Source organism: Aulostomus chinensis, chromosome 20 (genome assembly GCF_037954235.1).
Source record: "Aulostomus chinensis isolate RoL2024-O1b breed Wild chromosome 20, RoL_Achi_v1.0, whole genome shotgun sequence".
Taxonomy (NCBI): Eukaryota; Metazoa; Chordata; class Actinopteri; order Syngnathiformes; family Aulostomidae; genus Aulostomus; species Aulostomus chinensis.
In genome coordinates this window covers 109,590-135,310 of record NC_141339.1, presented here as the reverse complement: position 1 = coordinate 135,310, position 25,721 = coordinate 109,590, and the positions used below count along the sequence as shown (strand labels likewise).

Here is a 25,721-nt window from a genome sequence, read left to right as displayed (position 1 = left end):
ATCTGTTGCATTACTCCAACCTTCCTGCATGAGGGTTGCAACATTTTTGGTTGATAATTTTTTTATATATTTATTTTTTTAATTTTCCCCAATTTATTTCCACATATTTAATTGTACTTACATACACATTAACATTAATCCAACATATTGTAGCAAAGGATAAACAGGGGCAGATGTTATTTTTTAGTCAGCAATTCCACATATTCAGTGACACATCGTCCAGCTGGTCGCCAGTTCACTCACAGTATGACACTAGCCTAGATCATGGCCACAAGCCTATTCAGTCCCCAGCTGACTAAAGCCCCTTTCACACTGCACCAAAAACGCGGGTCAACACAGGTTTTTTTGGCACTCTGAAAGGGTCGACTCGGCATTTCAACCCGCGTCAACCGACTCGGCAAGTGACCCGGGTGTTTAGTGGCTCTTCACGGCTCGCCTGCAGTGTGAAAAAGGCAACCCTCGTCGTCTCAGGTTTCAGGCGACCTTCCTGTCACATCCTGATTGTGTCTCTGTGCCGCCTGTCAGGCTTCACCTGTAGCTTCTTCTGCTCCCTTCCAGTCGAGCCAAAAACTCCATCCTCCTTCGCTGCAGTGGCGCTCAGACATTTTCCAATCTGTGCTGAGTTTGAATGCTTTGCAAAAGAGACAACATTGCAATGCAGGCAACGACAACGCGAACGTTCGACTCTGAGGCGTCCATGTTGTCGTTTGTTTACCTCTCGGTGTTCCGGCTCACGTTTATGTGTAATGATGACGTGTCAGCACGATGACGTACGAGAGGGAAAAACACAGGCACGCAGCCTCACAGCAGGATTTCAGACACGGGTCTTTGGAAGCTTGAATGAGCCCTGATGCCGAGAACGAGGGTCCAAAAACCCGCGTTGACACTTGTTTTTCAGTGTGGAAAGGGTATAAGATACTTTTAATTTGAAAAGAAAGATACCTTTGTTAAAAAAAGAACTAATCAGTATAATCACGGTGTGTTAGTGTTGGTGAACTTTGTTGCATGCCCCTGTCTTCTCCTACATTTGTATTATTTATAATAAGCCTGTTTAAGTTGTTTCATAATAAAAATCCAGATTTTCTTACTTTGTATTTTTTACTTTGTTAATTTTTTTTTTCTTGGGACTCCTTTGGCCTGCAGCTGGTCCCAGAGATTTTGAAAAAAAAGTAATTGCAGGTTCATGTGCCTTAGCCAGTAGGGAAGAGTGGAAATGAGAGCTAAAGATAGAGTGTTTGAGCTGGGAAGTGACGGTGGCTCAGATTTACTGTTTTAATAAACCAAATATGCCACTAACAGGCACTTACAGCTTTATGAATGGAAGGACTGAAGCCGGACCTCCTGGCTGAGTGTTGGCTACAATTATAGAGACCCAAAGATGTAAAAAAAAAACTGCTGGTTGGAATCTTGACCAACTTGAGGTGAAATGTAATTCAGAAAAGCAACCAAAAACTTTTACTTTTATTCTTTTCTTCGTTCTCATCCAACTAGACTAGACTTGTCAAAGATAATGTCAATAAAAAGACATCTAGTTTGATCGATAAAAATGGCCTATAAAAACAATTACAAAGCTGTCCAGAATCTGTCAGTTTGTAGGTTTAATCATGACTGAACTCCTCTACTGCTACAGATTTCACAAGCTCTTTCAGTCAAAGCTAGTGAAGTGAGTGATAAAATAGAAGGTGGTTGTCAGGGAACCATAGCCAGTTGCTGAAATGCTCACGCCACTTTTGTAAGAAGTGTTGATGTGACTGGAGTACATTTTACTGGCCACTGGCTCAACTGTACCAAACTGCTGTGCTGCTGTAGGTCAACAGATACAGCCTTTCCTTTTCCCAAAAACCAGACCAATCTTGACCAAACCAATGCAAGTGGCTGTAACTGATGGTTAATATAGAATGGTGAGAGGTCCAGAGCCGTGCTGCAGCATCCAGTCTCATTCACACATAGTTGAGATGTAATATTTCCCCAGAAAAGTAACTGCTTCTGCTAATTTAGCAAGAGCTTTGGCTCATCTCTTTTGAAACAAGAAGTGTACTCCTTTGCCACGGTCCAATGTATTTTCTGATCAACCTATTAAATTGTCCAGAGACTTCTTAATTTTTATTTAAGTTGACATATCATGCGGATACCAGAAAGATTATAGCTGCCTCAGTTCTACTGAATGAAGGGAGCTGAACAAAATGGATGATGGGGTCAGCTGACTGCCACCATCTACATGGATGAAGTTATACACTGTGAGAGTTAGAATCACGCTTTCCATCCATCCATTTTCATCTGCTTGTTCCTGTTAAGGGTTGCGGGGGGGGGGGGGGGGGGCTATCCCAGCGGCTATGGGTGAGAGGTGGGTTTCACCCTGGACAGGTCACCAGTCCATGGCAGGGCCAACACAAAGAGACAGACAACCATTGGCTCTCCCAGCCACGCCTACGGTCAATTTAGAGTCTGGATTAACCTGGTCCCCTCTTGATGTCTTTGGACTGTGGAGGAAGCTGGAGTACCAGAGAGAACCCAGCAGGAACAGGGAGAACATGGAGACTCACCCAGAAAGACCCCATGCCCGAACCGGGACTCGAACCCAAGAATCACGCTTTCGTATATGTAAATGTGTACAATTGGACAGAAAGAAAGAAATGGGAGCGACATGGGAGATCCCTCAGTGGTGGGGGTAGGGCTAACCTGAGCCTCCCCAGAGAGAATAATTGACAGGCAGAAAAATGTAAGTGTGAAAGAAGATAATCAAATAAAACCTCACACTTGTCATCTCACCTGAACAGGTCATCTGGTGCTGAAGCTGGTGGCTCTAACATGGAGGCGGCACTCATACCATATCATAAACTTGTTTGAGTCTGTCAACTTTACTGACAAATGCTTCTGTTGCATTTTATTTCAGTTTTTACAAAAGTAGCAAACTGAAGTTTCAGCAAAATATTTCATAAGAGGAATGGATTTTTTAAAGAAAATGAATGATCAATTATTTATTAAATCGTTGTCATCATCGTTGTCTACTGCTTTAGCTGGTTGGTCTGGTTTGCGGGGGCAGCAGCCTCAGTAAGGAAGCCCAGACTGTCCTCTCCAGCCACTTCCACCAGCTCATCCGGGGGAATCCCGAGGCGTTCCCAGGCCAGCCTTTTCTGGCTGAGGACCATGGCCTCAGACTTGGAGGTGCTGATTCTCATCCCAGCTGCTTCACATTCGGCTGTGAACTGTCCCAGCAAGAGCTGGAGGTCGTGGTCTGATGGAGCTAAGAGGACCACATCATCTGCAAAACTAGACAACATCCTTCCGCCACCAAACTCGACCCCCTCCACCACCCGGCTGTGCCTAGAAATTCTGTCCATAAAAATTATGAATAGAACCGATGACAAAGGGCAGCCTTGGTGGAGTCCAACCCTCACTGGGAACAAGTCCGACTTACTGCTGGCAACGTGGACCAGACTCTCACTCCTCTTGTAGAAAGACTGAACGGCCCTTTGTAAGGGGTCATCCACCCCATACTCCTGGAGTACCCCCACCGGGTCCTCCTGGAACACAGTCATAAGCTTTCTCCAGATCCACAAAGCACATGTGGACTGGTTGGGCAAACTCCCATGCCCCCTCCAGCACCCTAGCAAGGGTGAAGAGCTGATCCACGGTTCCATGGCCGGGACAAAAACCACACTGTTCCTCCTCAATCTGAGGTTTGACTGTCGCCCTGACCCTCCTCTCAAGTACCCTGGTGTAGACCTTTCCAGGGAGGCTGAGGAGTGTGATCCCCCCAATAGTTGGAATACACCCTCTGGTCCCCTTTCATAAAGAATTCGGTCTGCCACTCCAAAGGCGCTGCCCCCGATGTTCAAGCAATGTTGCAGAGACGTGTCAATCAAGACAGCCCCACAACATTCAGAGCTTTGAGATTGCCAGGGAGGAACTCATCCATCCCGGAAGACTGCCACCACGGAGTTGTTATACTGCCTCTGCGACTTTTACCCCTGAGATTGGACGACCCCTGTTTCCTCCATGGAATACGTGTTGGTGGGAGTTCTTCAAAGTATTCCTTCCACTGTCCAATTATTTCCCCAGTTGACATCAGCAGTCATTGATTAAATTATTATAATACCAGCTGATGATGAAGTAGTTAAAGCGGCTATTAAAGTGGTCTAGCAGTCTGTGGTTCTCAGCTGTGGCTAACTTTTAACTGCTCCTGCCTTTGTTATTCATAGTAGGTTTTGAGAAGTCTGGCAATGGTGTGTCAACAATTCTTATGAGTCTGCAAATAATGTAGATATCATGGGTAATTCTCTCTGCCCATATAGCATCACCGCTCCTCCATGCTAACACTGAGGTGATGCTAGGATGAGACCTGGAGCACACATCTACATTAACCAGGGATGGTTCTGTGTGGTTCAAAAGGTACATCACTGGCCTTGTACCTGTACACTGCTTCACAGGGTTTATGATGAACTTTGGCATTTTTCTATTCAAAAGGGTCACACACTGCACTTTGAGGTGACCTTGTCATGTTTACATAGGGAGCAGAGTACTTCTTATTCTTCTTGTCTCCTTATACTAATTTTATATCATCCCCTGGTGGTAGAGTGTCATATTGCTCCAACACAGTGAAAATAAAATCAGCAACACAGCCTCGGTTGGGTGAAAGTTAAAGTTTAAAGTGAAACTTTAAGTGATCAACAAAATCCTGAATGATCAGTTATTGATCATTGAATAATTGTGCCCATCCCCATTTCATACTTACCATCCTAGTATCTAATATCTCAAATTTTTGAGGTGCAAAAACAATGGGACTGCTCACCCAAAAATCAGTAGAGGATTGCATCTCAAATCAGAAATTCCATGCTAGTTCATCTGGAGAGACTTGGTAAAGCAGCCCGATAGGGAATTACAGCAATCCAGCCTGTAAATGACAAATGCACTGACTATTTTATCCTTTCTTTTTTTTTTATAGAGGATGTTGGTGGTTTTTGTAATGTCAAGTAGGTGAGTGAAGGAACCTGTGAGATTTTTTTTTATGTGAGAGTTAGAGAAGCCATTAATTTGAGACCTAATTGGGATACTTAAAAAAAATAAGACCATTCCTGATCTAGGTGGCAGGGTGGAGCAGTGGTCCTCACTGTGGCCCCCCAGCAAGAAGGTTGAGGGTGGAGCCCCAGCTGGAGCACAGGGTCTTTCTGGGTGAGTCTCCATGTTCTCCCTGTTCCTGCTGGGTTCTCTCTGGTACTCCAGCTTCCTCCACAGTCCAAAGACATCAAGAGGGGACCAGGTTAATCCAGACTCTAAATTGACCGTAGGCGTGGCTGGGAGAGCCAATGGTTGTCTGTCTCTATGTGTTGGCCCTGCCATGGACTGGTGACCTGTCCAGGGGGAAGGCTGCTGGGATAGGCCCCACCCCCACCACCCTGAACAGGAGAAGAGGGGGAACATGGATGGATGGATGGAGGGATGGATGGAGGGATGGATGGATGGATGGAATTCTGATCTAAGATAACTCACAAATTCCTTACAGTAGTGCTAGAGGTCAAGGTCATGCTTGAGGCTAGGGTATATTTGATAAGATGTTTTGGGCCCAGCACAAGAACTTCAGTTTATCAGAGTTTAATAAAGGAAATGGTGGTCATCCAAGTTTTCCTGTCCTTCAGACAGGCCTCCAGTTCAGTCAGCTGGTTTGTTCCATGTGGGTCATTGATGAGTTCAGCTGAGTGTCGTCTGCATAGCAGTGAACATTAATGGAGTGTTTCCTTAGTTTAGTTTATTAGTTTAGTTGTCAGGGACCATGTACAGAACTGGTTCTATACCAGAGTTAGCTAAATGGCTAATTTGCGTCTGTGGTCCCTGGGTAGGGAGTTAAAAGGACAATAAAAAAACATATTCTAAACATTTCAGGCAATATCAGCAACAAGCAACAACACAACAATAACAACATCAGGGTTAGGGATAGGGTTAGACCTAGTAAATATAACCTAAACCAGTGTAGTGCAGTTCTTTTAATGCCAGTGACAGGTTCCAGTCTCTGTAGTTGGATGTGGTGGTCAATGGTATCAAAGCTGCACTGAGATCGAGCAAGAGAAGTACAAAGTTAGCTGTTGTTAAACTTTAGGATCCAGGTGCTTAATTTAATTTTTTTAACTGTAGACCTGCTGTGTAACCAGCTTTCCCTTTCCTTCATTTATACAAGAGCATTGAGAAAATGGTCGATTTGTTATATACAATAAGAGGATTTAAACTTAGGTTTTGGACTGAAGAGTACATCCAAATACAAAAAAAACAAACAAACAAACAACTATGACAATTCCTGTTACAGTCAGGTAGCACGATAACTAATCTGCCCCAAAAATGTAATGCATTATTCCTTGGCCCATTCCACACCCTTCCACCAAGTTTTGTAGAAATTGTCATAGCTTTTATATACTCTTACTGACAGACAAACATGAGGGAATGCATGACCACCTTGATGGAGATGATGACAAATTAATAAAGGAAAGACCTCAACATCCACCCTGATGACCACTTAGTTTCTAGGAAGTAGGAAACCTAACAAGGCTAGTAAATCATCGACAGAACAAAAATTTGGAGATTTACATCATAGGATATCAAATCAGATCTATGCTCCATTATGATCCCCACATCTGTCTGTTCCTCTGTGCATTCTGGCTCACTCCTCTGTAACTGATACAACAACCACACTGCCTTCATTCCTTGGCTGTTGTGCTCCATTATCTGCTCCTCTAAGAAACACATGCTCAAAACACTCAAAATCTCTTGCAGCTCTCTTGCCAGGAAAACAATACTAAATTGGAGATCTCACTCACTGGGAGATGACACATCAATGCACCTTTAAAATCCTCAGCTGCTGCTGTGCTAAGGCTTCAAAGCAAGTATGAATGCGATTCCAAGTATGGATCCAGGTGACAAAAAAGAGTCTAAAAGTATAAAAGAGAAAGCACCCTACCAAAAGCATCTTACTATTGTGATTTTACTTTTTTGTCGTTGTTTATTTGCTGCTGCTTGTGTTTTCCTCACATGCCATCCCATTTTACCAGCCTGTGTTCTTCTGCAGTTTCTAAGGCGATATCATTTCTTGTTGTTTTCTGCTTCAGTGATGAGAAAGACTTGGCAATCCTCATAATAAAAAACAATAGTCTCATTGACACACAGACTCTTCAACAGTAGATTGTAATGAATGCATTGACAAGAATTTCAGGTCTTGGTATAGATGGATCTGGTCTATGAGGTTTTATGGCACTCCGCACCATGGTGGCCTGCAGCCTCAGGATATTGGAATCTGTTAGGGTTTCCCTCTCCGGCTGCTCTCCTAGCTAAGGTCCGTTGTTGTTTTTCTTTTTAAATTTTTTTGTCAGTGAAGGGATGGGAAGCATCCCTCAGAACCATTCTTAGCATGGTGGGAAGAATGTGTAAAGAAGTCCAGAAGCCCTTGGCTCTTTTTTCCCCTCCAATCAGAAGAAACCCAGTATCCCTCAGTTGGAATGAACAAGGAGAAAGTCAAGAATAGCATTTATCTAACAAGCAGTAAAAATACCTACTTGAATCTTTCCACAGCTGATGAATAGATATTTTAAATAATAAACATAAATTAGGATGTAGTAAAAGCTCTTATACCCATTAGAGTAGCTAAAATTAGACTTAATTTGCAGTCCGAGAGTGAGTATGCACTTTGTTAATGTTTTTCTTTATATTTTAGGTCCTGCATCACACCATGAAATAGTTCCATATTTTCTCTGTAGCTTTTGGCTACAACCAGTCCAAGTATGTGCTGTTCACAGGGTTACTTGAGAGAGTAAGTGCTCCGACACAGCAACAGGCATGTCAACATTGGAGAGTGCTGCTTTTCCTATAATCAGATCCTCAGGTTCCCAAAAGTCACTGCTTGACAGCTGTGTGGCCTTGACTCGCACTGTTGAACCCAACAATGGATGCTGTAATTTACTGGGTGTTGTGTCTAAATCCTTATTTCATAGGTACTGGACTCACGTGGATAAGTGTGGCAATAGAATGAAGAATAGATAATCTGGCCAGAGTGGATGGATTAAGATAGAAGATTTCTAACAAAGGAGCCACCCCAGAGAGCCTTTCCCATTCTGAAGTGTTCAGTGGTGGTTTCTTGATGTTTATATACCAATAAACTAGGCCTGAGCAATATGGACTAAAAATAAAATCTCTGAATTTTCACAAAATATTCAATTAGCGATTTTTTCCTTTTTTTCCCCATCCTGGGCGACAAAAGGTGCGCCATAGCAAGAGGAGTAAAAACTCAAATTTTTAATTTTTTAAATCGTCCGCAACAAAAAACTCAAATTAATCGAAAAAATTGTTAAATCACTCAGGCCTACAATAAACCATATACCATTTAAACATAATTTCAAATATCATTATTGGAAGCAAAATTTTTTCGTCTAAAACTTATATGTTTGAGGAGAAGGAAACGACACCCAGCCTTTTTGATCTGCATCTTTCCATACTGAAAGAGTCACTGCACACTAAAACAGTGTCATGAACAGAGAACATGAACAGTTTCAGTGTGACAATGGTTTGGGCATGAGTTTAGGGAGCTGAAGCTGAAAGCTTGAGTCAATCAACAGAAATGTGAGCGCTTGCAAGCCTAACTCTAGCAAGGCTAACCCTCAGGCTAGGTTGCAAATGACATATTAGCTTGTCAACCACAGAAGCTTGCTAACCAGCAAGGCCAGGCCTGAAAACAAATGTTAATGGTTACTGACCCATTCTTCAGTTGATTATTCACTCATTCAGCTACTTCCTGTGAAAACGTTCTTCTGCATTAGTTGGTGAGCCGCTGGGCAGTCCCGTACTCAGTCTGCCTTATAGAAGGGGCTGCCTATAGAAGTTTAATGACCTCTGGTTAGCTGACCTCACCAACCCTCCACCTCACCATAATTACTGGGAGGACCTGAAAGCCACATACTCTGAGACATTTGAGAAAGAAGATCAAAACACATTTCTGGGCCAATGGGTTTGTGGATGTGGACAACACACATCTGATGTGATGAAAGAAACTCTGATTAGTAGTAATCCTAGAGTGAAAAAGTACTTTGAGTGATCTCTGCACAACCGGACCAAGTCAGAGAAGGGCAGTAAAAGCAGCTCAACTTTAAACATAACAATTTAAAACCGCTAAGCAGGGTGTTGCTGCAATAAATGGTAAATATATAAAAGTAGAATGACCTTTTATTAGCAATATGTGCATGTAGGCCTAAATATCTCCCAAGATTGGTGGAGCAACTGAAGGAAAGTCATGCTTAAATTTGCTAGTAAAATAGAGTCAGCCTTGGAGAAGGGATGTGTTTACTGTTTTTTGTTTTTTTTGGTAATCAGCAATCCTAAATAAGACTGTTTTAAAGTCAGCACTTTCATTTCAAACATGGTATTAAGTTGCAAAAATAGTCAAATGCTGTCATCAAAGTCACCACATCTACCACTCATTCACCTCTGTGCCTGCTGCTAAATTGACTGCTGAATTGTTTTTGTTCCATATTGAACAGCTGATTGTTCTAAGTCAGCTGTGTCTGATTGCCAGCCTGCTGCTGGATGTGGAAGCTCCTAACAATGTGTGGTTCCTTTCCGCAAAATGCAGCCTTCCGTTTGCAATTTTGCAACCGATTCTCTAATGTCCTATCTTATGAGACATTAGCACTCTATACTGAGTCATTTATAGTGCTGATTCATCAGATGAATTCTGCATTCCCTAAATATATCATGATCAACGTGTGCTGGCTGATGTGAGCACTTCTGTTTGTTAGTGTTGGTAACGAGTAGCTTACTGAGTTTTACTGATTTCAACATAAAATACAAGATCAACTTACTTGAAATAGATTAACTTCACTCAATAGTAAGAAGTTATATACTCAAAGAAATTGTATTCATCATGATGGTTCAGAAATTTTTCTCAGCTGATCAACTGACGAGGAAAGTTTAAAGAAAAAAACTCATTCACATTTTTAATGGGTTCTGTGAATCCTTAAACTATTTCACACCCATGTACTATGAAACATGCGTGTAATGTTTGAGCTGTTTTACCATTTATTAAATAAACCCTTTTGTCATGTTTCACTGTTATTGTTAGTATTATTACGATTGGTGGTAAATCATAATTGTTTTAATGACTGTTATTGCAGAGTGTGAACTTATAGGTGATGACTGCTCCCTATTTGGACCCTGTGATATCCAATTAACAGTGACAGTGATTTTGTAATCAAGGCTACAGCTGACGGTATAGAGCTTAAAACACGGAGGTAACGCTACCAATGAAATTAAACAATCACGATGGGTTAATACACCATTCATGTTCATTAGATCTGGGAAAATAACCCAAATAAAGTTATTGAGAAGAAAAGCCTAATGATTTAAATATTGGCTATTTATTATCTATCTATCTCAGCTTGAGCTAACAGGAAACCTCCTGTATCCAGGTCTCCGTATTCATCCATGGTGTTAGGGAATGCTTTGGATATAAAAGGAAAGAAAGGGCACTTGCATGTGTTTATGCAAATGTTCATGGTCCAGCTCAATGAGCTAGGGACCATTTGATGAACTGTTTTTTATGCATCACACACAGACACAACAGGGCATTGAACCACAGGTCTTCCTGAATGTGTGGATGTATTTCATTTCATTGTGGGATCAAAATTGATGACACTGTAGTGAATTACAAGAAAGCGTAGCTGTTGTTAGCTGCTGAAAACCTGCAGAAAAACTATATCGGTGTCAGTGGGACGGTTGGAGGTTTCTCCTGGTGCTTCCTGTTATAAAGAAGCTGTTAAAGCAAACTGGCACTGCCAATGAACACTGGTCAACTGTAGGAGCACTATGTTTTCCCACAGTTTTGAAAAAAAATATTTAGTGTGTAGAGTAAAAAAAGTGGCCCTGAGGATGATTTAAGCAGAAAATGTTCAGAGGAATTTCTGCCTCTCTTTCTCCAGCAATGACATCACCCACTCTAGCCTGTGCAATGCGTAGCCATTGTAAAAGCAGAAGTTATACACCACAAGTTATCCCTACTTGTTCTGATCAAGACATACATTTTGATGCTAGGGTTTCCCCCAAGTTGTTGAAAGTTTACGTTTTGACTCATCTTTCCATTATTCTAGAATTTCTTTGCCATGATTATGAAAAACAGCCCAGAAGAAAGAGCAAAGCCTCAGTTGGGAAAAAAAAACCCTCATCAAAACATGACTTTCTGATAAAAAGCGGAGAAAAAGTAAGTTTATTTTTGTTTCCAGGGTTAGAATGATTTGATCTAAGTATTTGTTTGGATACTTACATTTTCACTCCATATGGTTACTACATTTTTACTATTAAAAATATAAACAATAGTTGGCTTATTAGGGAGCTGCAACCTTATCAATCATCCATCCGTCCATCCATCCATCCGTTCATCCATCCATTAATCCATCCGTCCGTCCATCCATCCATCCGTCCAAATCCTCTCATTGTCGTCGTTTTCTTCCCCTTATTCCTTACTAGTAAGGGTCGCGGGGGGTGGAGCCTATCCCAGCATCTACAGGCGAGAGGCGGAGTTCACCCTGGACAGGTCGCCAGTCCATCACAGGGCCAACATACAGAGACGAACAACCATTCACACTCACATTCATACCTACGGTCAATTTAGAGTCTGGATTAACCTGGTCCCCTCTTGATGTCTTTGGACTGTGGGAGGAAGCTGGAGTACCAGAGAGAACCCACACAGGAACAGGGAGAACATGGAGACTCACCCAGAAAGATCCCGCGCCCGAGCCGGGACTTGATCCCGGAACCTTCTTGCTGTGAGGCCACAGTGATGACCACTGCACCACCGTGCAGCCCCCTTCTCTGATACTGGAAATGAAGTTCTAACATCTATGTATTTATCACATAAAGATGTCCAAGATGGCAGACCTATTGCACATGTGTAGAACAGGCTGGACAGCGACTTCTGCCTGTATTTGTTTCTTGCAAGGAACCTCAGTGTGGCTGGAGGCTAAACTCCAACATAACTGCAGTGATAGCAACTTAAGCTTGGTTGAATTCAAACATGATATATCACCTACCCTAGGTTGACTTTTTTGGGCTCATATTATGGGTGAATCCCACTTTTCAGTTGTCAAGCTTCTAAATAAAACATTTTTGTCACTTGCATTAGTTTATGCTGAAGAAGTTGGCATGAGCTAGCTAGCTATTCCAGACACCAACCTGCGGGTGAGACGCTTCTGTTGTCATGGCCTGGCTGCAGGGTTGAAGACAGCAGCTCAGCAGCTCACCGGTATGTGTCACACTCATCAGTGTTACATGTGCTGCTGTCAGTATTTCACTTTTGACTCGGTGACCGCTGGGCACCAGAGAAAAGCGCTTTCCAAGATTGAGTTACACAAGCTCTTGCAGTCAAAAGTTTCTGTGAATACTGATGATGTTGGCACCAGTGCCCCTGTGGTTCTTGGCTCTTGCCACTCTATCCTACACTTTAAAATCTTTAAATCACAATGTGGATGTCTTTCTTCCACTGGACATGTTGAACACAGAGTACAGACACTGAACCTCTGTTTACTTGGCAACAGTTAGCCATGAATTTCTGTTAATAGCATATTAGTGCTAAAGTTGACATTCTCCATAATCAGAGCATTATTGTCCTACATTACCACAAGAAGTGAGCACAACTTGCCCCACTTGTGTGTTGACACAGCAACTGTAGACATGTTTTACAGCTTCATAAAGATTTATTGTAGACTATGAAGTTGCTCATCCCACAAACCTTTAACCAAAATTAGTCTGGAAAGAGGCAACGAGTTAATTGGACATCTTTGTTTACCAGTGCTCTCACTTCTTGCTTTGAAATAATATGGGCATCCATAGAAAGATGTTGTAAGCAGGATTTTTACTTTCCACGAAAAGTTTATAGAGGTCTAGAATGAACAGTGCATCTGACAGGATTCCTTGCTGTGTAGTTTCAGCAACACAGCATAGATTCTGTGTGTTGACATGCTGTAAACAGTACGCTCCACCCTTCTGTAAACAGGTGGTGTTAGCGCGATGCTTCCTGAAGACTGACGTCTGCAGAACACCATGTTGACCTATCAAAATGGTGTCATCTGTCCTCCTCTATGTTTATTAGAACTGTGTTTATTTTATTATGTGGAGATCCAGAACATGCCTCAAATGTTACTGTTGCATGCAAACAGAAGTCACTCTTATCTGAGAGCAAACAGGCTAGATCAAAGCCCAGGCATTTCAGTGGCATCATTTCTTTATCAGGTCAGATGTGGACATCTCCACCCTGTGTGAAGTCTCCATGGAACACGTGTACATTTCGTACACAGCTGCAGGAAAACAATATGTTCACTATGGTCTTCAGTGAGGACAATTGGCCTGTAAATCTGCTCTCTGAGTTTGTAGTGTTTATACGAAGGGCTGTCCTCCAGAGACAGGGTGCAGAGACAGGATGGGTGAAGGTAAATCTTGCCTTTCCTGACCAGTGTTGAGTGCAGCCATCAGTCCTAAACAGAAAACATGAACAAACTAAGGATAATGATCGCCTCAAAATGAGCCCAAATGTGGTAACCCCATCAAGGATTCTATCATCTATCTATCTATCTATCTATCTATCTATCTATCCATCCATCCATCAATCCTTCCATCCATCTATCTATCTATCTATCTATCTATCTATCTATCTATCTATCTATCTATCTATCTATCTATCTATCATCTATCTATCCATCCATCCATCCATCAATCCTTCCATCCATCTATCTATCTATCTATCTATCTATCTATCTATCTATCTATCCATCCATCAATCCTTCCATCCATCCATCTATCATCTATCTATCTATCTATCTATCATCCATCATCTATCTATCCATCCATCCATCAGTCATCTATCTATCTATCTATCATCCATCTATCAATCATCTATCTATCCATCTATCTATCCTTCCATCCATCCATCTATCCATGCATCCATCCATCTATCTATCATCTGTCTATCATCTATCTATCTATCATCTGTCTATCATCTATCTATCTATCATCTATCTATCATCCATCCATCTATCTATCTATCATCCATCCATCTATCTTTCTATCATCTATCCATCTATCAATCATCGATCTATCTATCCATCCATCCATCTATCCATCAATCCTTCCATCCATCCATCTATCTATCATCTATCCATCTATCAATCATCTATCTATCCATCTATCTATCCATCCATCCTTCATCCATCCACCCACCCATCCATCCATCCTTCATCCATCCACCCACCCATCCATCCATCCATCATCCCTCCATCATCCCTCCCTCCCTCTCTCCATCATCCCTCCATCCATCCATCCATGTTCCCCCTCTTCTCCTGTTGAGGGTGGTGGGGGTGGAGCCTATCCCAGCAGCCTTCCCCCTGGACAGGTCACCAGTCCATGGCAGGGCCAACACATAGAGACAGACAACCATTGGCTCTCCCAGCCACGCCTACGGTCAATTTAGAGTCTGGATTAACCTGGTCCCTCTTGATGTCTTTGGACTGTGGAGGAAGCTGGAGTACCAGAGAGAACCCAGCAGGAACAGGGAGAACATGGAGACTCACACAGAAAGACCCCGTGCTGCAGCCGGGGCTCCACCCACAACCTTCTTGCTGGGGGCCACAGGGAGGACCACTGCTCCACCGGGCTACCCTATCTTATCATCCCTAATACACACACACACACACACACACATATATGTATGTGTATATATTATATATATATATATATATATATATATATATATATATATATATATATATATATATGTGTGTGTGTGTGTGTGTGTAAACCCTCACCCTCTGAAGGAAAGGACATCTTCATCACAGTTGTGCTAAGTTCTGCTACAACTGCTCCACTAACAGGATGCAGCCTTGTTTTCCATCCATGTTTCCTCCCAGTAGAGTGTGAGACTGCAGTCGTGGTTCTCTGAGGATGCTTGAGTGGTTTGGTTGGGAGTGTGTCACTGTGTCTGCTGAGTGCTTGTCACAGATATCTTGACAATCACTGGCCGCGTTGCCAGGATATTCTAGGACTCCAGATCGTGATCATTATGCAGCCACTGTAAAAGGAACCATGTTTTCTCTGTCAGTCAATCCACGAACTAAATACATTTTTAAAAATCATGTCATGTTACACAAAGTTTAACATCACCATGGCATCGGTTCCTGATCAATGTCAGAGTTCAATTCTACATATGACTCTCCCTTCAAGAGCTTTAAGCAGGCTAGCTCCAGTCTCCTGTCATGATTATAAATCTTTACTGAATATATATAATATATCTATAATAAATCATCTAATAAGCACAGAATCGGTCACCTGATGGTTTTTCAGGCCAGAGATGCGGAGCCCTTACACATTTTAATGTTTTAAATCTGTGCTACAAAATCACCTGGGTTGTTCTGCTAAGCTGCTCTATCAACCCTAAATCTAGAAGAGAGGCTTTGTCAAACCAGACTGCCCTCCAGCAGTAGTTGTAGGTATTTCTACGCATATTCGATATTCAATAATGGTTTCTACTTTCTGATGAGGTGTCCTGTCGGTTTTGAATTTAAAAGCAAAGTTTGTTGGAAAGTTAAAATAGTTACAACAGAGCAGCAGCCTTATTACTGGAATAAGAAAGGTTGGAGGAGAAGGTTGCATCTCCATCCGTCACATCCTAAAGGAACGCCCGTCTGCAGCTCAAGACGTCGTCACACAAAGACACTGTGACCTTAAGAAAGACTTGGTGCATGCCGAGTGGATCGGGATGTGCTTGTTGGGTTACTCGGATCTGAAAAAGGCTCAGAAATGTTAAATTGCCAAACTTGTAATATTGAGCTGCAGTCAGGACATGTGATGTTGACGTGGATGCTTGTGGTGTTTAGTTCGATTGCTCCGTTCAGTGAGAGGATTGTTCTTCACTGGGAGCGCCATGAACGGCCACATGATTGAAGCAAACTTTCTCCAGGGTTTCACGTTGAGCTTGTTTTTTTCTCTGATGTTCTGCTTTGTAGAATTTGGCCTCGGTGAATAGACTTAAAAGAATTCTCTGTTCAACCTTCTGATGTTGTGGACCAATGAGAACATGCCAATTTACTTCTACCAGTAGAAAGGTGCAGAAATAATTGTGGAGCGTGTTGTGTGTTATTTTACCGTGTGGAGAATTCAATCTATAATCTTAAGTTTTTCTTAAGATAGCTGTGGCTAAACACAGCTATGGTTTGGTGTAATGACAGATTTCAGTGTCCCTCACGTTTGTCCTGAGGTGAGAGTGACGATGCACTCGGCGTCACCGTCTCCCACACTAAACTCTCCAAAAACCACCAGTCCTTTTTTCTGAGCTGCCATTGTTCCTTGGGACGCCTCATCTTTTTGATGCAGGACTGGATACTGTTGGGAAAGAAAAAAGAAGATGTTTATTCAATATTATGCAGCATTTTGGAGCCACAACTAACCACTTCTTCATGGCATTGATGGAGCTCTGAGCTTAGCACACGCAGCAGAAAGATGCATTCCCCCTTCAAGATCCAAACATTTGTTTCTGGTGGTTTCATCTCGGCTGATCATGCACGAAATTCCCTCCAGCTTCTATTGATTTGACTTATTAATTATTCTTGTCGACTCCAAGTTGGAGCACAGGGCTGCTCGAGCTTGTATTTGTGGAAATCTCTGATTCTCAGATGCTTTGGACTGCATCAGGACAGTGAAAGAACATGAGTGATTATTAGCCCTCTCAAGGTTATTGTGGGGTTTACAGCCTCGATGGGACCTTGAAGTTGTAGATATTCAGTTAATTTGATGCACTGAACTGTAGGCGCCAGTCTCATGTGTGGATAGTGCAACAGGAGACATGGCTGAGACCAGCAGCAACTGATTCAAAAAAAGAAATCAAACGAGTGTGTCGAGCAAACATAATAGGGTCTTCGCCCCGGAGGACCTCTCATACATTATGTCCTCCTGGTTAAACTCTTCACCAACAGGTGAAAAGATCCATCTGATGACTCCAAATGTGAAGGAGGAAGACTGCATTTGTCCATGGTCCTCACCAGACTGGCAGAGGGGTGGAGCAGTGACCAGGACAGCTTGGTAGGGGGAATGTTTGATGAAAATTTTAGGGGAGAAAATTGGAGAAAACCAAAAGATTATCATGAACCAACCTCCTGTACTTACAATTCAAAGCAGTCGAGGCCACTGCGGCTCAGTGCCTGGAATGTGCCCAACAGGGGGCACCTGGGAGGCACTGTAACCACATCAAGCAACTGTCTTGTATTTGTGAGTACTTGTGTCTGTCATTGGACTATATGTGAAGATGTTTAGAACTTGAATGTTCTAATGTAAATTGTGTCTCTGAGCCGGAATTCCAGAGAAGGAAAGCTGTTGCTGGAGTTTTGTATGTGGTTCAAACAGGTGCTGGAATACAGTTTGTCTAGATGTCTCGCTAAGAGAAACCGCTGGAGATGATAGCTTCCATGTGCTTTATATACTCAGAGCTTTTGGCATGTGGCTCATTTCCTAGTCTAAGAAAATGGGTAAACACATTTTCCCAATTTTTGTGTTGATAGTGTTTATCTTCCCTGCTGATTAACGAGATGATAAACAAGACAAATGTGCATCTACAGCCTTTCTCTTGGACACTGCTGGCGTGTCTGTTTGTGAAACGCTCCCATGCTCAGCCCTCATTTGCTCTGCAACTGTTGATTATTGTTTCCTGTTGGAACTTTGATGTGTGACTGAGATTGAGCTACTGCTGCCTTTCACAGCTCTCTGAGGCAGTGGGCAGCTCTCCAGCCTGGGCAACATGCAGCTCAGCCACAGGCCTACAGGCCTTCAGGCCATGGGAGCCCTACATTCACAGCCAGAGCATCACAGGCTCCACCACACACGCTGGAGTAAGCTGGCACCAATCAGCCCAGCAGATTCCTGGACACGCTCTTTTTTTGTGGTGTTGTGAATTGATGGTATGCTGTCCAAAAATGCACCACAGCTGTGGACTGGACTTTCTGCTGTCAGGCTAAAGAGACACTTGTACCACTGAGGAGGTTGTAACAAAGCCTGTCATCCAGGCTTGAAATGCACCAGTTTTTCATCTCACCACATGAAGGTGAACACTGTCAAACTAGTTGAGAATGTGCTTTCTTCATGGCAGAGAGAAAAATCTTCATCACCAACTACTTTCATGCCAATGGAAATAATGTTCCTCCGAAACAAAGTGGAGCTATTTTACCAGCATGCACCTGGCCAGTCATGGTGGGAAGTGGGCAGAATTAGCAGTCATTGGACAATGACATCATCAGAGTTTCACGTTTGTAAATGATCTGACATCCTTCGAAGTAAACTGACCCCCTGAGCAGTATTCATTTTTTGTTTTGGCAGAGCATCTGCTATGTGTGCTCAGCTCAGAGCTCCATCAATACGATGATGTGTGTGTGTGTGTGGGGGGGGGGGGGCATCCTATTTTCATCAGGTTGGAAGTTGAGAGATGATAGAAAATCAAGGGATGGAGGAAGAGGGCATCCACTTTCAAGCTCTGCTCTGCTCTGGTCATCTTTGATCATTGTTTTTTTTCCCACAAGGGCCTTACGCTCCTGTGAAACTGTGCCCATGTAAAGCTACTCAGCGAGAGTACAGACAACCCAGATAGCCTTCAACATAAGGCTTTAAAAAGAAAAACAGACAGGGTGGACAGGAATACAAAACCAACATTTAGAAATTTAAATCAGAGCCTGCTGACACAAATTAGCTGTGAGAACATTTACATTAGGAAATAACAGCACCTAACTACATACACAAAATATTAATAAAAAGAAAGAGAAATACATTCATATACATCCCCACGTACTGTACATATCTGTGTTTTGTAAGATGTGCAAACAAATAGATCGCACTTTTCATAAAAGGACAGTTCTCTTTCTGGTTCTTACGGATGCAGTGAATTATATGCTGTTGAGTTATGATCATATTAATTGTGTTTTGTGCTCTCAGTGGCGTGTTGGTTGTGAAAGAGATTCTCTACTCCTGGAACAGATCCAGGGAGTTGGGGTTCAGTCCCATAAGCCTCTAGACCTACAAAGTGTAGCTGTTTAAGTGCTTAACAACTAGATACAAGCAAGAATAAACTATGTGTATTCTTCAGTATATAAGTACAACACATAGAGTATACAATAGAGAAGTTACACTTGCCACTTAAGACTCACAACAGAGATCCAACCAACGCATGAAAGCATGATTTTATCCTCTGTATGTGTTCTGGTTTTGTATTTAGACGATTTGCAACCACCTCTCACCTCTCTCGGCTGTAGACCAGGGTGACTCTACATTTGGATCCACCTCTTTGTTGTCCAACATTTGTTGAAATGAAACACCAAGGACCAAGGATAGGGGTGAGGTCAGGAGTTGTTTATCCTCACAAACATTACTGTGACATGGGATTTTGCTGGCATGGAAACTGCTTTCCCTCTGAAGATCCACTCCCTCGGCTGACCTCCCTGGCTGTAGCTAATGAGGCAGAACCAACGTTCCACTGCAGGATCCCAGAGGAGGAACAGTCCCATGGGTTGGGGGCCAAATGTTGAAGGGCAAGACCTGCCTCTACTTTCTTGTTTTTGCAAACTGGTCTGTGGATCCATTTGTAACTTTTAAAGTTAAACATTTTTTGCAAATGTGTTTAATAAATCACTGACCTTTCAGTGGTGTGAATCTTGGCCTTGGCTTGTTTGTGCTTGTCACCACCTCCTGGTCAGACGCTCTGCTGAGTTCTCTGACTTCTTCAAGTTAGTTCACGGTAGCACCACTAGAGGGGAGCATGGTCTTACTCCTCAAACTCCCCACAGTCTTTTCAAGACGTGTCCCCATCGTCCACTCCATGAAGCTCCCACATACTGTAGCAAAAACACTAATTGTAAATAATTTGTTAAGGAAAGCACATCTGCGGCTGATTTCTGTTCGGCTCCCGATTCTGTCTTTTCCATTCCTAACATAAATGCTGTGATGGCAGTTCAAAGGTTTTATTTGATATATTTCTGTATATTCCAATTGGATTTTTTTGAAACCTCCTGGCTTGGTGACATGACATCATTCTGAGATTTGTAGTGAGACTTTTACAGCCTGTAAAATACACAATCATGCTTCCAAACATTCTCTTTGATCCTAACTATCTCACATGAGTCAGCTTGTTGCCAGTGAGATTGTGTGACTTACCGGCTGTAATAATCTCACTAAAAATCTCAGGATGATGTCATGTCACCAAGCCAGGAGGTTTGTGTCGTCAGCAAACTTCACCAGATGACAGTCAGGTTGTGAGGTCCTGAGCTCATCGGTGTAGAGGAAGAAGAGCAGGGGTGAGAGCACTCAGCTCTGTGGGGAGCCTAGAGGTGGTAAGGAGGTCAGACAGGTTGTTGGTGATCCAGACTCTGAGTTTTGTGGGTGAGGAAGTCCAGGATCCAGAGAAGGAGCTGGTCGTCCAGGGTGAAGTTTAGGTGGAGCCTCTCTGCCAGGATGTGTGGCTGCAGGGTGTTAATAGCAGAGGAGAAGTCTGCAAACAGAAGCTCCAGGTGTTTGTGGACGTGTTGATGATGAAGGCTTGGGCGTCCCTGATGCCTCTGCCTGCCCGGTATGTGAATTGTAGGGGGTTGAGATGTGAGACTGTCCAGGAGAGGATGTGCTGTTAACGACCCTCTCCATGGCTGTCATCACGTGGGAGGTGAGGGCCACTGGGCGGAGGTCATTAGGGGTCTTCTGAGGGTTCCTCTTGGGGATGGGGATGATGGTGGAGTGTTTCCAGAACTTGGGGACAGCGCCAGTGTCCGTGGAGGTCTGGAACAGGCTTTGGAAGATGCACCCAAACTGGTCAGCGCAGTGTTTGAGGACCCGGCCACTGATGTTGTCGGCCCCAGGTGCACTGTTTATCCTGGTCCTCTTGAGGGCCCTCATAACAGGTTAACATGAGCTCACAGAAGAGCTCCAGACTTATAACATTCATGTAAGGAAGCGTAGGATTTTAATAGAACATCTCTATTCACTCTGATAGGAAAACATCACATTGGAGTTGCGTGCGTGCCTGCATGCGTGTGTGCGTGCCTGCATGCGTGTGTGTGTGTGTGTGTGTGTGTGTGTGTGTGTGTGTGTGTGTGTGTGGACCGTCATGTAAACGTGCCTCTCATGTACTGCTTTCCTATACCCCTGCTTTGGGCTGAAGCTTGACCACGTCTTCTTCTCTCATATTAGTTGCATCTCTTTCTGTTAAAATGTGCTCCATGCCACCTGAAAGTAGTCACCTAGCAGAGGAGGAGGTGGTGCTTACTTTGTAGTTCAAGAGGACTGCAACAGAAAACACCTGTTAACAAAGCGTTTCCAGTGCTAGAAGAGACTGGAAAAAAAAACTGGCACCAACACAACACTAATGCCCACATTTTCCTGCATTGAGCTGCTTTCTGTTCATTAGGCCACACTTATCTGTCGTCATATTTTGTGAAAAATGCAAAACTTTCTGTTTCAAACGTCCCCCAGGAGAAATCTGATCGTAACAAAACTTTGTCCATGTGATCTATGGACCCTCATAACAAAAGATAACAAGGGGCACCCCAGTGGTGTATCCGTTAAGTGCATACCACATTGGCCAAGGCTGCTCCGAGAACCAGGGATCGATTCTGGCCTAAGGTCCTATTCTGCATGTCATCCCTCCTCTCCCTGTCCTGTCATTTCTTCACTGTAACAATCTAATAAAAAGACAAAAAAACAAAAGGTAACAAGAACCTCGACATTAACAAAATTTCAAATGTTAAAGAAATAATTTCTGTACCTGCAGTAAGAACAGGAAGGGTTGCGCTCATTGCTAGTCTGTACCTTTATAGCTTACGTGCTCCACTGAGGCACCAATTGCCCACCACTTGCCTTAGGGTTAGGGTTATAAAAACACGTATGAAAACTATGTCAGGACACTCCCCCCCCTTTATATCAGGACAACTGTGAACCAGTTTGTGTAACAATTGTTTGCCAAACAGGTGCACAAACTTGCAAAATCTTGATCATTTCTGCTTGAAGCTCTCTTTCTTTCTTTGTTTTTGTGTATGCTCAAATATTTGAGGGTAGTTCAGACTTCCTTACAGTGAAGCTCTCTGTAAAGATTTGATTTACTTTGGATTTGATTTCTAGTGACCTTAATGGAATGCCACATTATGTCTCTGCACAGACGATGCTGGGACCTATTTCCCCAGTGTAAAGAGGGACCCAGGTCGGTACCTGCAACCCTGCTCCAACTCGGTCAAGACCTGGTTGCGCAGCATGAAGAATGCTGGGAAGGTCCTACTCCTTATCACCAGCTCGCACAGCGACTACTGCAGGCTCATCTGTGAACACATCTTGGGGTAAGGCTGCCCACACAGGGTCCACAGACTGACCCATCTTAGCTGGACCAGAATCTTAATCAGAATCTCCGCTCAGACCAACATAAACGTTTCTGGTTTTCCCTCACATGGAGCCCACCACTGCTCTCTTGCTCAAATGAAATAAGTGCTTCCTGCCCTTTGCAGTCTCTCCTAAATTTCCTGAAATGTTGATGGAGGCTCGGTTAGTCTTTTTAGACTCATGAGTGAAATTAACAAGACTGTGTTTTGCTGAAATACTCAGTTGTCACTGTTTGACTGAAACACACAGATGTACCTTTTATTTTTACTTTCTCAACACCCTTTTATTACGTTTTTAACACGATTGCAGTAGCTTTGGTTTTGTGATCATGTGTTGTGTTGAAATCGTGCAACCTGTCAAAGCAGCAGCACCATTTTTATCAACTGAAGAATACAAATATCAAGGTGAGCGACTGAATCAAGGCTCCCAGCACCGTTGACACTGGGAGCTCTAAACATAGCGCGGCAACTTCTGTAATCATTGTTTCTTTATTGATTGAAACCGGCATATATGAAGTCATTTAGAAAAGACTTCATAATAGCAACAACATCTGTTTTTCCACAACTGTCAGCTAACACGAGTTTTTAAGGTCCATCTTGGAACAGCTAACCATCAGTGGGTTCTTAGAGTTCCTTAGCCACACTGGAAAATGCCAATGCTATGCTTACTCAGGGCCCCCATGTCTTAACTGCAACAGCGTGGTTTTGGCCTATTTTCTTACCCAAAATCTCAGCCTCCATCCAGCAGCCTTGAGCAGACACAGTGTCCATCTTGCTTCAAAACTCAATCCTTCTCATTCTCAGTGACATGTTTTTGCATGACCTGATGGTCCGCTTCCCTTCTCTGCTGAGCATGGAGTGTTCTCCATCGTGGATCAGAGGCAACAATGAGGCCGAGGTCAAGTCCAATGCCAGTTTGCCCAAGTTTGAATTTCTTGTGACTGTAGTTCTTGGCTGGTGCTACTCAGGGGTCAGAGTTGGGTCCACTTTGGAGAAAAAAAGTAATTTACCAACACATTTTGATTCAATAATCCTGCCTCCAGTCGCGATAGGGCATTTCTTTGCTCTTAAGCACCAGAGGGCTGGTACTGTTCTGGTCCCAGCTTTTCAGGCTGAGACTTAGTTCTTTGCCTGGAAGAACTGGTTTGAGATGAAGCAGCACCCCTGTGACCTCCATGTGTCACCCTCTGAAGAAAGCAGTCAGAAGTCCAGCTGCAGGGGCCTGTGTACTGTTGACAAGGGGAAGCAAAGTTTCACTTTTATACAAGTATGAGGAAGTAAAGCCAAGGTTCTATACCCAGCTCCCTCCAGGGGAGCGTGTTATCAACTCTGGACCTCTCAGTGTGGAATGTCAGTGTTCTCCTTCATCACTTCTCATCCAAAGAAGAGTGTAGTGAGATGGCCTTAGGCCAGAAACACACAGCTGTCAGAAGTAACACAACAAGGCCAATGTTGTCTGGCAGGAGGATATTGGCCAACACCCAACAAGCTGTGCAGCAACACGCCACTGTTGCTCGGTAACACCAGAAGCTGCTACTCTTGTAGCTGACTGCTCTTCTGATATTTCAAACTTCTCTCCTCTGTGTGAGTGTCACATTTCAAGATGTCACAAGTTGCCTACAGTTACATACAACTATATTCACCTGCATATTACATTCACGATGATGCTCACAGTAGATGTGCACGTGTCCTGGAGCATTGCTGTCATCGTGGAGCATGTGTGTTGTGAACTTGCCCCTGTAGAATCATCCCTTCAGCCGGCCCACGCCATCATTCAGGGTCTCGTCATTGTTTTTCCGTTACTGTTACAGCCTGTTTTAAACCAATAAGCAGAGCAGACATGAGGACTGTTGATGAAGATGAGCCTCCCCAGTGCTTTATAAAGGCAGTCGAGTAACACTTGTTTTCATGCATCAGACCTCTGAGTTATAGTTCATCAGGACGCAATCCTTATTTTAACAGATGACCACCATTTGTGTTTCACCTTTTATGGAAGAATCTATAGTTGCTGTTGCCCTTCACGTTTGAGGCATGGAGATGCTCATTGTCTCTTGGTGTCATGCCAGGCGGCCTCTGGGAGTGTGTTTACTTTATTCGTTCAAGTATGGCCTCTGCAGTGTAGTATGTGTGCACTGTTTATTGGTCTGTTTCCAGCACCTGTCTTAGGGCCCGAGCCCAGCTCTTATCCATCAGATTATTAGATTTCTCAGCCCAAGCCCATCTGGAGCCCATAATTTTTTGGGGTGATTTTTGGGGGGGGGGGGTTGTCCTCTCCCAATAACATAGTCTAGCTAATGGCTCCAACGCAAGTCCCATTAGTCCTCTTCATAGCGTCAATCGCCAGCTTTGTTGATTTGCACAGATTCTGCTGATTTGGTCGTTGTGTCTTGGGTTATATGTTTCTATCACGCACATAGACACCATGGTATTATTGTGTCCTTTTCTGTCTGTTTCGTTATCGGCATCAATCAGTCAGGGTTCTTGTATGTCTATTTGGCGGAGGTATGTGTGCTTATAACAGCATTGTGTCTGGAGAGTCACACTTCTCTGCTCATTACAGGAAGGATTTCGAAGAACTATTCGATGTCATCATCACAAATGCGCTGAAGCCCGGTTTCTTCTCTTTGGTGCCACAGCAGAGGCCCTTCAGGACCCTTGGTGAGTACCAGCCTGCCCACTCACGTCATGCTGCCAAGCATCAGCATTCTACCAGTGATTAGATTATGTTGAACTTCATTAATCCCTTGGGGAGTTGCCTCAGGGAAATTGGGTTCTCAGTCAATAACATACCACCATGTATACAGGACAGTAAAAGAGCAGTTCAAGCAGTAGTTTATTTGAAATAGATCCCCATTAGCTGATGCCTTGACATCAGCTCGTCTCACTGCAGTCCACACTAAAATTACATATAACAAACACATAAAAAAAACATGACATTTCAGAAATATTACAAAAACAAAACATTACAAACACATTAAACTACATTAAATTTCATACATTTACATTAGGGTTACATCAATATCCTGAATTGTATATAAAATAATTGCTTTAAAATGATAAAATCATGTTAGTTATGTCAAACATTATTGAACACACTAGTGGAAATAACTCCCACAAGTTATAACTATACTCTGGTCATCTGCATACCAGTAAATGCCTTTGCAGTTGCTTCTTAAAGGCTGACTTCTTTTTTATTTGACGAATGTCAAGCGGCAGCTTATTCCAATTAGCTTTGCCTCTGTAAATGACTGTTTTTTTCATTGAGTTTGTCTTTGAACGCGGTGTAACAATATGACCCTTAACAGCATACCTTGT

General features: G+C 43.1%; 1 protein-coding gene and 1 long non-coding RNA gene across 3 annotated transcripts in view; one reads left to right on the top strand and one right to left on the bottom strand.

The window, feature by feature from the left end:
• Positions 1 to 25,721, top strand: part of nt5dc1 (5'-nucleotidase domain containing 1) — a 64,683-nt gene that overhangs the window by 13,195 nt on the left and 25,767 nt on the right. For both annotated transcript variants that reach the window (XM_086189192.1, XM_086189191.1), the window contains exons 7-8: positions 22,193 to 22,367; positions 24,967 to 25,064. In XM_086189192.1, coding sequence (XP_086045318.1) covers positions 22,193 to 22,367; positions 24,967 to 25,064 — 273 coding nt within the window. The remainder of the gene's footprint in view (positions 1 to 22,192; positions 22,368 to 24,966; positions 25,065 to 25,721) is intronic.
• LOC147242121 (uncharacterized) lies at positions 21,160 to 23,218 on the bottom strand. Its single transcript, XR_015110578.1, has 3 exons — positions 23,129 to 23,218; positions 21,612 to 21,719; positions 21,160 to 21,278 (listed from the first exon to the last, which is right to left on the bottom strand). It is a non-coding gene; the product is annotated as an uncharacterized LOC147242121 (long non-coding RNA).